Source organism: Psammomys obesus, unplaced genomic scaffold (assembly GCF_907164565.1).
Source record: "Psammomys obesus unplaced genomic scaffold, mPsaObe1.curated_primary_1811, whole genome shotgun sequence".
In the NCBI taxonomy this organism is placed as follows: Eukaryota; Metazoa; Chordata; class Mammalia; order Rodentia; family Muridae; genus Psammomys; species Psammomys obesus.
In genome coordinates, this window is record NW_026586463.1 from 145230 (window position 1) to 159051 (window position 13822).

At 44.6% G+C, this 13822-nt stretch overlaps 1 protein-coding gene across 2 annotated transcripts in view; it reads right to left on the reverse strand.

The window, feature by feature from the left end:
- Nucleotides 1-10071: 10071 nt before the first annotated feature.
- Nucleotides 10072-13822, reverse strand: part of Marveld2 (MARVEL domain containing 2) — a 20886-nt gene continuing 17135 nt past the window's right edge. For both annotated transcript variants that reach the window (XM_055601961.1, XM_055601959.1), the window contains exons 6-7: nucleotides 12354-12404; nucleotides 10072-11714 (exon numbers count right to left, since the gene is read on the reverse strand). In XM_055601961.1, the coding sequence (XP_055457936.1) occupies nucleotides 11592-11714; nucleotides 12354-12404 (174 nt within the window). In that variant the 3' untranslated portion in view covers nucleotides 10072-11591. The remainder of the gene's footprint in view (nucleotides 11715-12353; nucleotides 12405-13822) is intronic.

A 13822-nucleotide genomic window follows, 5' to 3' on the forward strand; every position in this document is an offset into this window, starting at 1 on the left:
AAAAAAAAAAAGTTATTTATTATTATTGGGAGCAGGACATATGTGCCACACTGTGCATGTACAAATCAGAGGGAAAAAGTTTGTGGAGTCACTTCTGTCCTTCCAACCTTATGTGAGTTCTGAGAATCAAGTTTAGATCATCAGTCTTACACCATTAGGCAGCAAGCAACTTTACCCGCCAAGTCATCTCCCTGGTTTTGAACTCTTATTTATTTTTAATTTTTGTGACCTGCTGACTATAACTAACCCGGCGAACACATCCAGAAGTCATGCAGTAGCACCTGGCAACACCACCAAGCCAGAGAAGATTACGTTATTTTTGCTTCTGAAGAGAATCTGATTGTGATCATTTTCTAGAGGCTCTTTTCACATCTTCTGGTGAACAAGCTGAGGGATTTAACTAAGTTCAAAACTTGGGTTGTCAGTGGAAAGCACTCACCGAACATGCCCAGGGCCCTAGCTCAGTTCCTGTCACCAGAAACAACAAACACATATATCTAAATCAAATCTAAAATAAAGAAAGAATCTCTGTAACCAAAAAGCAGTCTAATTGAAAAAGACACAAAAGACTTACATAGATATCTGTTCACGGAGGATGTGTGTGTGGTCAGCATCCTTAGAGAAATACAACTCCGTGCTATGATGACTGCTACTAAAAGTGCAAGAGAGGAAAGGAGAGGGAGAAAAAGATGTTGGGAAACATTTGGAGCCCTCAGTGGGTTGGAGCAGACAGCTCAGAAGTCAAAGGTCATTTTTAGCTACAGATCAACTTCAAGGTCAGCCCTGGCTACATGGGACTTTGCCTCAAACAAACAAATAAAAAAACCCGATGTGGAGAAATCGGAACCTTCATGAATTATTAATGAATGCCACAAAGAGGAAGAGTAGTATCTTCTTCCTTCTCTGCGTGTAAGTATGTTGTATGTGTGTGGTCACGTGTACATGTGTGTGCAGGTGTAGGCACTGTTTGTATGCGTATGGAGGCTGGAGGAGAACATGGAGTATCCTCCACCACCCTTGACCTCTCACTGAACCTGGAGCCCACCGGCAAGCTTCAGTGATCGCTCTGTCTCCATTTCCCTCCCAACCCCCGCAGTACTGGGGTCACAGGAAAGAAGCCAAAGCCATGCTAGGCTTTTTTACACGGGTACTGGGGATCCGAACTCAGTTCCTCATGCTTACACACCAAGAGGGCTTACCCACTGAGCCATTTCCAGGCTCCTGCCTCCCTCCCTCCCCCCTTTCCTTCCTTCCTGTATGAGGGATGGAAGACAGGGCTTCACGAATATCAGACAAGGACTCTCCAGCGCTCCTGGCTGGGTTGCATCCCCAGCCCAGGAGCAGGACTTTTAAAATTATACTTCAGAACCAGCTTCTCATCTTGAGGATAAGGCTGACACCAAGATAGAACCCTCCCTCAGTGAAGCAGACAGCGTGGCTGCCACTCATGGATTGCTCGTGGACACAGGACACACTGAGGCCAGTGGTCTGAGATGTTCCCACAGCACGCGTGCAGTCCTTCGGGTACTCTGACTTCAAGGGCCAATCCAGAGTTTTGAGAAGCACTGGCTGTGAAGCCCGCAGTTTCCACCACCTGGTGGCATCCAGTGGCTGAGTCACAAGGCAGGCGTGGAGGTGGAGGTTCTAAACAGCTATTCCCACGGCTTAACTTGGCTTTGCCCTCTGGCAATAAAAATTTAAGGGGCAATAAAAGTCCCCTTGAATATTAACGACACTGGCAAGCTTTCAGGTCATGAGAACAGGGCTTAGAATATAGGACAGGGCTTAGAATCTCACACTCCGTTGACAAACAACCTTTGCCTCACCTGACGCTCAGTCCCCTGCCTCACACACAGGAATTATATGTGTCAGTGTGTTAGGACAGAAGCGTTAAGGTATAAATCATCTTCAGGTCTCTTCATTTTTCTAGCATTCTGCTTATTCAGGAATGTTCACAAGGACAAGGAGAACATTGTTGTAACCTGCCACCTCAGTTGTTATGCTGGGTTCAGAGTCACACACACACACACACACACACACACGCACGCACGCATGCAAGTTTCAAATATGACTCATGGAACGAACAATTACAATAGTGTTATGCTGTGCTGCTGCAACCCAGTAAATGTTCTCTAAGAACATTACTTCTAATGAAGTTCATTATTTTATATTCAAACTTAAAAACAAAATAGTAATTAATCACAAGAACAACTTATCAAATGATTGTTTCTAAATTTACTTTGTTCTTTTTATTATTCTATTTTTTTGTTCTGTTTTGTTTTATTTTTGAGACAGGGCTTCTCTGTGTAGCTGTGGCTATCCTGAAATTCACTCTGCAAACTAGGCTGGCCTTGAACTCAGAGATCCACCTACCTCTGCCTCCTGAGTGCTGTGCCGCTGCCACCGCCGCCGCCGCCACCACCGCCGCCGCCGCCACCACCGCCGCCACCTGGCTGACTTTTCTTTAAGATTTATTTTTACTTTATGTATATGAATGTTTTGCCTGCACGTATATATTGTGCCATATGTGTGCATTCCAGAGGCAGAACAGATAGATCTCTAAGTTCAAGGCCAGCCTAGTCTGTAGAGAGAATTCCAGAATAGCCAGGGCTATCCTGGGAAACCTTGTCTCAAAAAACAAGCAAAACAACCCAACAACAAAACAAGAGCCTGGTAACATGCTTTTCTTCAAATGTATGTAATTATTAAAAATTAAGGTAGGCTGGGTGGTGGTGGTGGTGGTGCACGTCTTTAAGCCCAGCACTCAGGAGACAGAGGCAGGCGGAGCTCTGTGAGTTCAAGGCCAGCCTGGTCTACAGAGTGAGTTCCAAGACAGCTAGAGCTACACAGAGAAACTCCCTTCTCAAAAAAAAAAAAAAGAAATCTATTAGTTAATTAAACTAAGGTATAGAGCTGGGGCGATGGTGGTCTTAGTAAAGAGCTCGCAAACATGAGGATCTGGGTTCAATCTGCAGACCTCTGTAATGGTGGCTCTCACCTACCCAGCCTCTGAGAGTGGAGCACAGCCAATGAGAGATGGCTTAAAACAAGTGATCACTCCCAAGGAGTGACACCCATGGCTGACTTCCGGTTTCCATAGGCACAAGCACACACAGACATACCCGCCTACACACACAACATACACACACTCAAATTGAGGTATAGTACTTGTGCAGTAAATAGCACTGATCTTAAATGTTCAGCTTAATCAATTTTTGAAAAAAAATATGTATTCAAACCAACCAAACAAGAAGTTTCCTTAATTCCCAAAGCCTCTTCTCAGACAAAGCCTTCTCAGATGAAGCCCTGATTCTGAAATTTATCAGAATTTATAAATTTATAAACTGACTAAGCAGATTGTGTGTGGGGTGTTGACATAGGGTCCTGTGTAGCCCCAGGCTGGCTTTGAACTTCCTATGTAGCTGAGGACAATGTCGAACTCCTGATCTTCCATCTCCACCTCCCAAGGGCTGGCATTACCAGGCATATACCATCATGCTTGGTATTAGTTTTGCTTGTTTGTTTTTTTAAGTTGTAAATTATTTATTTCTGGAATTTTCCATTTTGTTTCTTATTTGTCCTTTCAGTTTTATCCCATGCACTGTCCTCTGATTATACCCTCTCATTGTCTTTTTATAATCTCCTTCTCCCTCCTTTCAAGCCCCTCCTTCTTATCAAGAGGTCCTCCTCCTCCTATTTTCATAATTTTGTTTTCATGTTCCTATTTTTGTCTTTTCTCCTTTGCACTTAAGTAGGGTAGGGCTTATTCACTTGAACACACGCAGCTGAGCGGTGGCTGCCTCCCTGAAGAATGTGACTCCCTGACCCCAGTGGCCATTAACTACAGCTTGAGATTGGTTTCCAATGCCTGTGTGTTTGTGTGTTGTGGGTACATATATGTGTGTGTGTGTTGTGCCTATGTATGTGTATGCATGTATGCACAGGTGAGCCCCTGTGTGGGTAGGTGTGCTCGCATGTGAAGACCTGAGCTTGCAGTCAGGAAGGGAATTGTCCTCCCTCCGTTTCTACTCATTTGATGAGGCAGGGTTTCTCAACAAGCCCAGAGCTTACCTCTGTGGTACTCTTGCTACCTGGCTTGTTCTGGGGATCCTCTTGTCTCTGCCTCTAGAGGCTGGGACTGCAGATGGTCCTCCGTGCTCATCCTGAATTTAAACACTTCGTCCTCTGTTGGTGGTGCTGTTTGGGGGGAGGATTAGAACCTTTATTTATGTATTTGTTTGTTTGTTTGTTTGTTTGTTTAATGCGTAAGACTGTTTTGTCTGCTTGTGTGTCACATGTGTGCTGGTGCCTAGGGAGGTCAGAAGAGGACGTCAGATCCTGTAGGCTTAGATTTTTCAACAAACCTACTTTATTTAGGGTTCTTAAATGCTTCTACCTCCCTTCCACCTACTGAACAGAGGTAGGGAAGGAAGAAGGTTATTAGGAAAACGGGGTTGTAGATCATTTTAGACGTAGCTCCTTGGTCCAGTCCACTCTTTGTTGTCCAGATACCAGCAGTCCAGACCAACTGCCAACACCAAACAGCAACACGATTCAGCAGAAACTTTGACTCCACTGAATCTGAACAGGTCAGCGAAGGCTGCAAGACTCGGTTGGATTGTCCCGAGAAGTTCTCTAGGATGTTCCTGTTTGTGAAGTGAAGTGTTGAAGAACAAAGACCAGCCAATCGATGTCAATCCAAAAAGCACTGTCTCGTTATCCATGGGCTTCTAGGTGTCTATGTGCCTCCTCTTCGCAGAGGCCACCCACGGAGGTTTTCAGCTAGCCAAAGTCATGCCCCTAGCACGAGACAGCCTGCAGCAAAACATCACGTCGCATGCCCTCTCACAGGACAGCCTTCCTAGAGAAAGTGTGTCACTGGGGCAGGCCTCCACCCACTTTTAGTGCCCACTCCTTGTTTTCTGTGTGGCAGGAATTATGATCTCTTGGCTTCCTGCTCCAGTCACCTGCTCTTCCCCCCCCCCCCCCCCCCCCCACCAATCACAGACTCTACTCTGGAACTCTAAGCTAAAACAAACTCTTCCATAAGTGGCTCTTTGCTCGAGGTGTTTTATCACGGGGACGTGGTTCATGTTGGACGCTTGGCGCGGTGTGCCAGCGGCAAGGTGGTGGCACTGTTAAGAAATGTCCCTAGTGCAGGGTAGAGAGATGACTGGAGCTGTGCCCGGGAGGTTACTGCAGGCCTCACTAGTGACTTCATTCTTGTTAGAAGAGGTTGTTATAAAGACCTACCCCGGCCTGGTGGTGGCGCACACCTCTAATCCCAGCACTGGGAGGCTGACGCAGGGGGATCTCTGTGAGTTGGAGGCCAGCCTGTTCTACAGAGTGATTCTGGGACAGCCAAGGCCACACAGAGAAACCCTGTCTCAAGAAACCAGAAAAAAAAAAAAAGTGAATTGCACAGACTACATTCATCTAGCTCTTGTTAAGACCACACTACCCTCAGACAAATATACACATTCTGTGTAACAGCAGTTCATGTTGTTACATCGCTTTAGCTCAACTTGCTTCTCATTTCTTGATCGTTGTTGAGAGACATCTAAGTCATTTCCAGCTTGGGGTAAGCTTGCGACTGTTGCACGTTCGTTTAGGCAAACATCTGTACTCCTTTAAGCAAAAAGTAAGGGTGCCAGGAATGGTGGCTATGGCTTCGGTCCCAGCGCTCAGGCAGAGGCAGGCCGATCTCTAGGAGTTCGAGGCCAGCCTGCTCTACAGAGCAAGTTCCAAGACAGCCAGGGATACACAGAGAAACCCTGTCTTCAAAAACCAAAACAACAACAACAAACAAAAAGAAACCCTGTACTTTTTTTTTTTTTTTTTTTGGTAGTTTAAAAGGGTTTGTCCATGTCTTTGCTTTCAGCCTTGGAGGGCTGGTCATGGGGAAGGAAAGCCCGGTGGGTGACTTCCATCTTGCTGTGACAAGAACTCAGTGAAATGCACACATACATACCCAATCAACTGATCAATCAATCAGTGTAATAACGACTTATAAAAAAGAAGATAAATTCCTAGCAAGTAGGACAGCCATGTTCTCTTTTCTTCCTCAGCACACCGCCACTCCATGCTTTAGGGGAGTCCCGCATGGAGATGGATGTCAGCCCACTTGCTGATGCTAAAGAAGGCCTAGCTACCAAACCCCTTGCGGCCAGGGCATGCACAGGACCTGGGCCTGTCAGTTGACATCACATCCTGCATCTGAGTTGAGCAAGTGTCCAGCACGGAGGATGGCTAACGGTGCACTTGACCCACAGGAGAGCGTTCTCACCAGGTGCCTCAGAATTGTGACTTTGGACATTGCTCCTTCTGCCTGGCCTTCACCTCACTTCTCCACCTTCATCTTTTCTGCAGGGTGTAGAATAGACGGGAATAAATCCCTCTCTTTAAGCCAGCCAGCGTCAGTCTCTGTGGATTAGAGCTACGAGCCTTCCCAGCTTGTCTATAGTCCAAGCTACGCAGGGGCTTCCTTGAGGAAGTAAGGACTGCTTGAGCCTTGATGTTGGCAGCTAACCTGGGCAACATAATGAAATCTCATAAAATAAATAGGGTTTAAAAGTCCTTGACTTATAAACCCTCCCACACCAGTCTCCCTGTAACTGATAATTACTGCAGCAATTGCTACCAGAAAGGGTGCCCTGGATAGAGTAATCTGAAATTGTTTAACCTGTCAAGAGTCCAATACCTTACAGTAACTTAGTTCCTCCAAAGCATCTACAGGGCCAAGAAATCAAGTGTGAAAGTGCACACTTGGAGCTGGGTTGACTGAAAGCTCCTTATATCTGGGGGCCTTTATCCTTTTATATTTCAGCAAACTAGTATTGTTCTGTTTTGTGTTTTGTTTTTGGTTTTCTGTTTTGTTTGGTTTCGGTTGTTTTGGTTTGGTGTTAGAGGTTGTCCTGATGTTGGCCCTCAAGACCTGGTTATATCTATCCACGGTTTGTAAACTTGCCTAAGACATACCTGATTGGCTGATTAAGCAGCCTATACCTGGGCAGGGCAGAATGAGGGAGGTGTGGCTAAGGTTCCTGGGCTTTGAGTTCAGAATCATGGGAGACAGACAGTTGGGAAGAGAGGAAGAAGAAAAAAGCCACAATGGGTTAGCTTGGAGGAAAAACCACATGGGCTTGGAGGAAGGACTCCAATAATGACATAAAAGGGCCCAGCTGAAGAATACAAGCAAGTGCCATGAGATTATGGATGGGAGGTAGACCAGATGAGGAGGATTAAGGTAGATGGCATTGGATAGGAACCGGGTGAGATTATTGAGCCAGCATAGGTAAAATATTTGCCCAGCCCAAGATAAATAAGGCAATGATAAAATCTAACAGGTGTCTGTGTCTTATTATTTGTGATAGCAGGTTAAATAAAACCGTTATGATAATCTTAGGTCTAATAATAAACATTGTATAGCCCAACACTCACTTTTTTATATTTACAAAAATAGTTTGGTTTTGGTTTTTCAAGACAGGGTTTCTTCTGTGTAGCCTTGGCTGTCCTGGACTCTATTCATAGACCAGGCTGGCCTCAAATTCACGGAGATCTGCCTGCCTCTGCCTTCCTGAGTGCTGGGATCACCAGCGTGCACCACCACAGCCGCTCAAACTAGTGCTTATTGAATATACTTTGGGCCACACAGAAGATATTCACACATACAGCTAAACCCATATCACTTGTGTTTTTATTCCAAGTATACACACACCAGAGACTGTTTACAAGGATCTTCAGAGATAGAAGCAGAAAGTCTAAGGTCTACATTTTAGACTGGAAAATAAATTTATTTATTTATTTTAGCTGGGCATAGTGATATATGCTTTTAATCCCAACACCTGGGAGGCAGAGGCAGGCAGATCAATGTGAGTTAGAGGCCAGCCTGGTCTAAGTAGTAAGGACCCTGTCTTAAATTTATTATTAGGTAGGCGGATTTCTATGAGTCCGAGGCTAGCCTGGTTTACAAAGTGAGTCCAGGACAGCCAGGGCTGTTACACAGAAAAACCCTGTCTCAAAAAAACATGTATGTGTGTGTGTGTGTGTGTGTGTGTGTGTGTGTGTGTGTGTGTATAAAGAAAATTATTTAATTTTAAGTTAGCACACAAAATAATGGGTTTCACTGTGGCATTTAATACGTTACTTTACTTTGTTCCTATTCATCCTCTTTCCACATTGCCCTCCCTCATCTCTCCTGTTCCTCTTTTTGCCTTGCTTGCCAGCACACCTGGATGTGGAGTTCAGAGAACAACCTGGGGTGCTGCTCCTCAGGCTTTCACTTTCTGCTCAAGACAGGGTCTCACTGGCCTGGACTTTGCCAAGGAGGCTAAGCCAGCCAGGAAGTGCCAGGGATCGCCTGTCTATGCCTATTTTGCCATTGTTGGGATTACACGTGCATGCCACCACCGTACCTGGCGATTCAGGTGGGTTCCTGGGACCTAACCCTGATCCTCATGAGGCCAGTACTTCACTGATGGCCATCTCCACAGCGGCCTTCTTTCCTCAGAAGGAAGAAACTGAACCTTCATCCCGTTAACCAGAAAACATCGCCGGTTTCCCAGCCTGCCTTCCTCTTTTCATGGTGACTCATATGCTGTGGCTTCAGTCTGAGTGTGGGAATGCCACTGCGGAGATAACAGGCTGAACAAATACACACAACCTCCAGGCTCCTGACGATTTGACGGCACCATGCCACCCTTTATTAACAATGAACTCTTCTTTGGCTCAAGAAAATTTCTAACCGGTACAACACGAATGTTGTACCTTCTGCTGTCTGAGCTCATCATTCAGTCAGATGGACTTGCTTGAGGCCACTTCGCTTAGACCTAATTCTCATTCCTGTCCTATCATCTGATATGAACATCAAAATATGATATATGAAATTACATGAAGATGAAGTAAATGATAAGCACAAAGATGTTCATTTCAGAAAAAAATGTTTTTACCAGATCTAGCTTCAGCCAAAAATAAACACAAAATCATACAAATCTAGGTTTTTTATTTTCAGTGTTTTGAGACAGTTGGAACTCACTCAGTAAACCAGGCTGGTCTCAAACTCAGAAAGTTGCCTACCTCTGCCTCCCAAGCTCCAGGACCAAAGGCATGTGCCACAGCAGGCAGGCTTTTTATTTGTTTTTTTGAGACAGAGTTTCTCTGTGTAGCCCTGGCTGTCCTGGCACTCACTTTGTAGACCAGGCTGGCCTCAAACTCATAGAGACCCACTGCCTCTGCCTGGGATCAAAAGCACGCCCTATCACCACTCAGCCACCTTTTTGTCTTGATTTTTTTTCAGTCTCCAACTGGCCCAAGTCTGGCCAAGTACACCAGGCTGGGATCTTTCTATGTGACTCTCCAGAGCGGGAATGACTCAGTCCTCTGGGAACTCACCTAGAAGCACTTCTGATGACTCTCCTGGCCTGTTCTGTTGTTTGGTTTTGATTTTAGCCCCAGTGGGTCTGGAACTTTCTGGGATTTCCTACCTCTGACTGGGTGCTAGGAGCACAGGCATGCATTTCCATGCCTGGTTTGCTATTAAATTCTTTCAAACCGGAGAGGAGAAAATAGCAAGTCACCTGAGCACTGTGACCTACAGGTATTCATGACTTTCCAGTTTCATTTCAATAAAATATTTATTAGCCTGGTGGTGGCAGCTGTGACGGCCTTTAACTAGGGTTAAAGGTGTAGGCAGAGGCAGAGGCAGGCAGATATCTGAGTATAAGGCCAGCCTGGTCTACTGAGTGTCAGCAGCACAGCCAGTACTATACAGAAAACCCTCTCTTGCTTAAAACAAACAGCCCCGGGTCTCACCACGCAGCTCTGGCTATGGAACTCACTATTTCTATTACAGTTTCCTTGTATGGGTGAGGGTGCTGTGTGGGTGTGTGAGGGCTGGGGAGGCCGAGGCTGCCGGGATGAAACCGCAGATCCTCTCAAGCTCAGCGTGTGCTCTTACCCACGGCTCTCCAGCCCTCCAGTTTATTTTCTGATTAGGGGAAAGTGTTTTCAGTAACATTCCCGGGGAACACAGATGTCTGAAAACCAACCAATAGAGAACATGCAGGGCACACCAGGTCACTGACATTTTAATACACCTATGTATTGATACAGCATTACCAGAAAATCAGTGCTACAGCATCGGTTGTAAAAGATTAACATTTGTAATTGTAGTAAAATAAAGTTTTACAAAGATAAATGTCTTTAACATTTAACGCTAACCTAAATTTTTGAAATGTACAAAATGGCAATATGTTACATTAACATAAAAAAGTGGGGAGCTTGCTCTGTAGCCCAGGCTGGCTTTGAACTTGAGATCTCCTGCCTCAGCTCCTGAGCGTTAGGAAATGGTGTGCAAAGCCACCATATTTAGTTAATTTATTTTAAGTCTTGTGACTCTCTCCTTCCTCCTCCTTTTTGTTTCGTGTTCTGAGACAAGGTCTCACCGTAGAAGCTCAACTGCAAAAGCAGTGCGTTTCACTGACAAAGACAAGCCGGGTCATCGGCAGCTAGAACTTCCTGGGTCTCTGGAGCTCTGTTCATTACTTCAGTTTCAACACTTTCTAGAATCCTTTGGACAGTAACTAATTAATTGTTTGAACAGAAGCTACTTTAGCAGAAACCATAATTCCATACTAGGGAAACCACTGGATAGATTCTGCTGATTGAAATGAAAAGCACTGCTTTTTTTCCTTCTTTTTTTTTTTTTAATTGGTGCTAGGGATCAGGTCCTCAACTATGAGCCATATCCCTAGCCTACCAAGAGTTTCTTTAAAAAAAAAAAACAAAAAACATTCCTTATGCACTTTTTTTTATATTAAAAAAATAGCAAAACATTTCCCATGGATAAAATGTCAGCCAAGATGGCGTTTGGTGAGATGAACTGTGCTAATGACTCACAGGAGGGAATACAGTAAACAGAAAGGTGCCATGGACACGCGAACAGGCCAGGGCGGGCTTCAGGACGGGGGATATGTGCACGGTGACAGATGTGGAGGCCATGAGGGGCTCTAACAGGTCATCGGCAAAGGTGAAACAGCTGCTTAAGGCTACAGGTGGTAACGGTGAAAAGCACAGGGCGAAATTCGGGGACACGTGGCCTTTGGCTAGCTGCTGATGCCTGCTCACTAAGAACCCATCCCCAGTAGCTCATCCATTTCGCCAACATGCCCACAACACTCCCAGCATGAATGTGGTGCTTACATAACAGCCGGTTCCATTCTGGATGCTTGGCAAATACGAGCACGTGTCGTCTCCTAACTGCCCTATGAGGTAGATACCACTCTTCAGAAGAAACAGGCACAGAGGATTGATCGACTTACTTGCCCAAGACCACTGAGTGTGACAGCTGATCTTGGCTTCAAGTCCTTGTCAGTGTGGAAAGCATGAAGCTGTACACAGGCGAATGTTTGATCTCTCCTGTCTCAGTAAAGGCCCTCGTGGGATCGAAATTGTTTTGAATGTTTGAGGAAGATCACAGTTTAACTCTGGACGTGGTTAAACCAAGCAGAAGCTAACCTGGAAGTGCCTGCTTCCTGGAGACCAGCACATACAGTGAATAAATAGTTGGGTATAAAAACAGTCTCAAAAGGGGACTAAGGATAGCCTTGTGTATCCCAGTTCATTACTTTATCATATTCTTGAATTCGTTGCTTTATGTGGGAAAGTTTGTTCTTGAGGTAATCACAACGCTCCTTTTTTTCCAGAAATGAAGGATCCTATGAAAAAAAGTCATCATTCAGTATCTGCTTTCCTCAACAATTAACACAAACATGTCCTCACAAAGAAAACAGCCCGCCACAGCAGAATTACCCAGAGATACAATTGACACAACCACAACAGTCATGCTTTCTACTCTCAACACAAAGCACCCTGTTAGGTCCCAGCAAAGCCAAGGGGAGTGTATACAGAAGCCGCACCTTCAGTAGTCAAAATGCACTAAAAGGTTAAGTGCAGGAAAGATGAACAAGTGTCTCTCTCATGCTTTCTCCAACTCCACGCTTCATGGGGTCTCATAAGTCAGTAGACTCCATAGGAAGATAATTGATAAGTTAGCTTAAAAGGAAGGGGCTGGAAGGATGGCTCAGCGGTTAGGAGCACTGGCTGCTCATCCAGAGGTCCTGAGTCCTGAGTTCAATTCCCAGCAACCACATGGTGGCTCACAACCATCTATACTGGGATCTGCTGCCCTCTTCTGGCATGAGGGTATATATGCAGATAGAGCACTCACACATAAAATAAAGAAATAAATCTTTTTAAAAAAAGGGAAGAGAAAGAAAGAATGAAATTGGAAGTCTATCAGTTATCAGCAGTATACAAGACAAGAACATATTGACCAAGAAAATTACTTTACTCACGTTCTTTTTTTTCCTAAATTCTTCATGAATTCTTGAAATTCTCTCGTGTTCCTAAAAATAATATATATATATATTTTTTTGTTTTGGTTAAGACATTCATTTACTCAAATCAGGTCTCAAAGCACACTGGGAATTAGAACAGAAAATGATTTTTGCCAAGCATGGAGGTATAGGCTTATAATTCTGGCACTTGGTAGGACCACTGTAAATTCAAAGTCAGTCTGGGATACAGAGGGAGAGACCCTGTCTCAAAAAACAAACCTCCCTATTTTTTGCCCAAAGCTAGAATGAAAATGCACAAAAACATAATTGACTGGACAAACATTTGCACACTGCCTGCCAGGCGCTGGTCCTCCTTGGGAACCAAGTGTTATAAGGGGCTAGGACTCCTGAACTCATGAGATCAGCTAACATAAGGTTCCCTCTAATTCTATTACAAACCCTACAGTAAGTGTAAGATTGTTGAAGGAGTCAGCTTATGGAATTTTACTTCTTTACCTTGTATTTAGCATATAGTCTGGAGGTTAGCGTCACAGAGATTGGCGGAAACAGATGCTCTTACCACGGTCTGTTCCTAAATAGGGAAGGCTTCTGCCAGTAAACTGTCGGGCAAATTGTTACCGACTGATATAAGTTTTCATTTTAAGGAAGTTGCTTGTGGCTTTTTGCTTTAAAAATACTACCCGAGTGTTGAATAAATGAGTCTTGATCAGAATCCCGTCCTGACTCCATTCCTCACGTCTCTGTCCCCTCTCATTCCTGTTCTCTCCTTCAGGAAACCCTGCTAGACTTGCCCTGCGGGACGGGTCAATTTGTGAAGAGGCTGACTCTCTAGTAAGACAGGTGACTACAGAAATGTTTCCATTTCTTCATGAATGCCTCATTTTTCCTTACACAACTTTGTTTATTTGGTTTTTTGTTCTTCTTCATAACAGGGTTTCTCTATGTAGCCCCAGCTGTCCTGGACTTGCTTTGTAGACCAGGCTGGCCTTGAACTCACAGAGATCTGGCTGCCTCTGCCTCCCAAGTGCTGGGATTACAGGCGTGTGCCACCACTACCCACCCAGCTACACAACTTGAGACAAGACCTCACTTTTGGTGTTCCCTTTGACTAGAACTCCTGAGCTCAGGGCCTTCTCCTGGTTAGTTCCCAGGCAGCTGGAACTGTAGGCTTCTGCCACCACACATGGTTCTTGCTGCATACCTCCAAAGACCTCTAAACTTGGTTACCCTTCTGGACCTGTGGATCTTGAGTATTCTCTAAACAGACACACTATTTCAGTGTTCCCTGGAACAGGTGTTTCTTAGTTAATAGTATCACATTGCTTCAGAGTTGGAGAAAGGTTACACATACACATACATGAATATACATATATATAAGATATATATAGATAGATCTTAGATAACTCATAACCAAGAGTGATATATATATATATATATATATATATATATATATATATATATATATA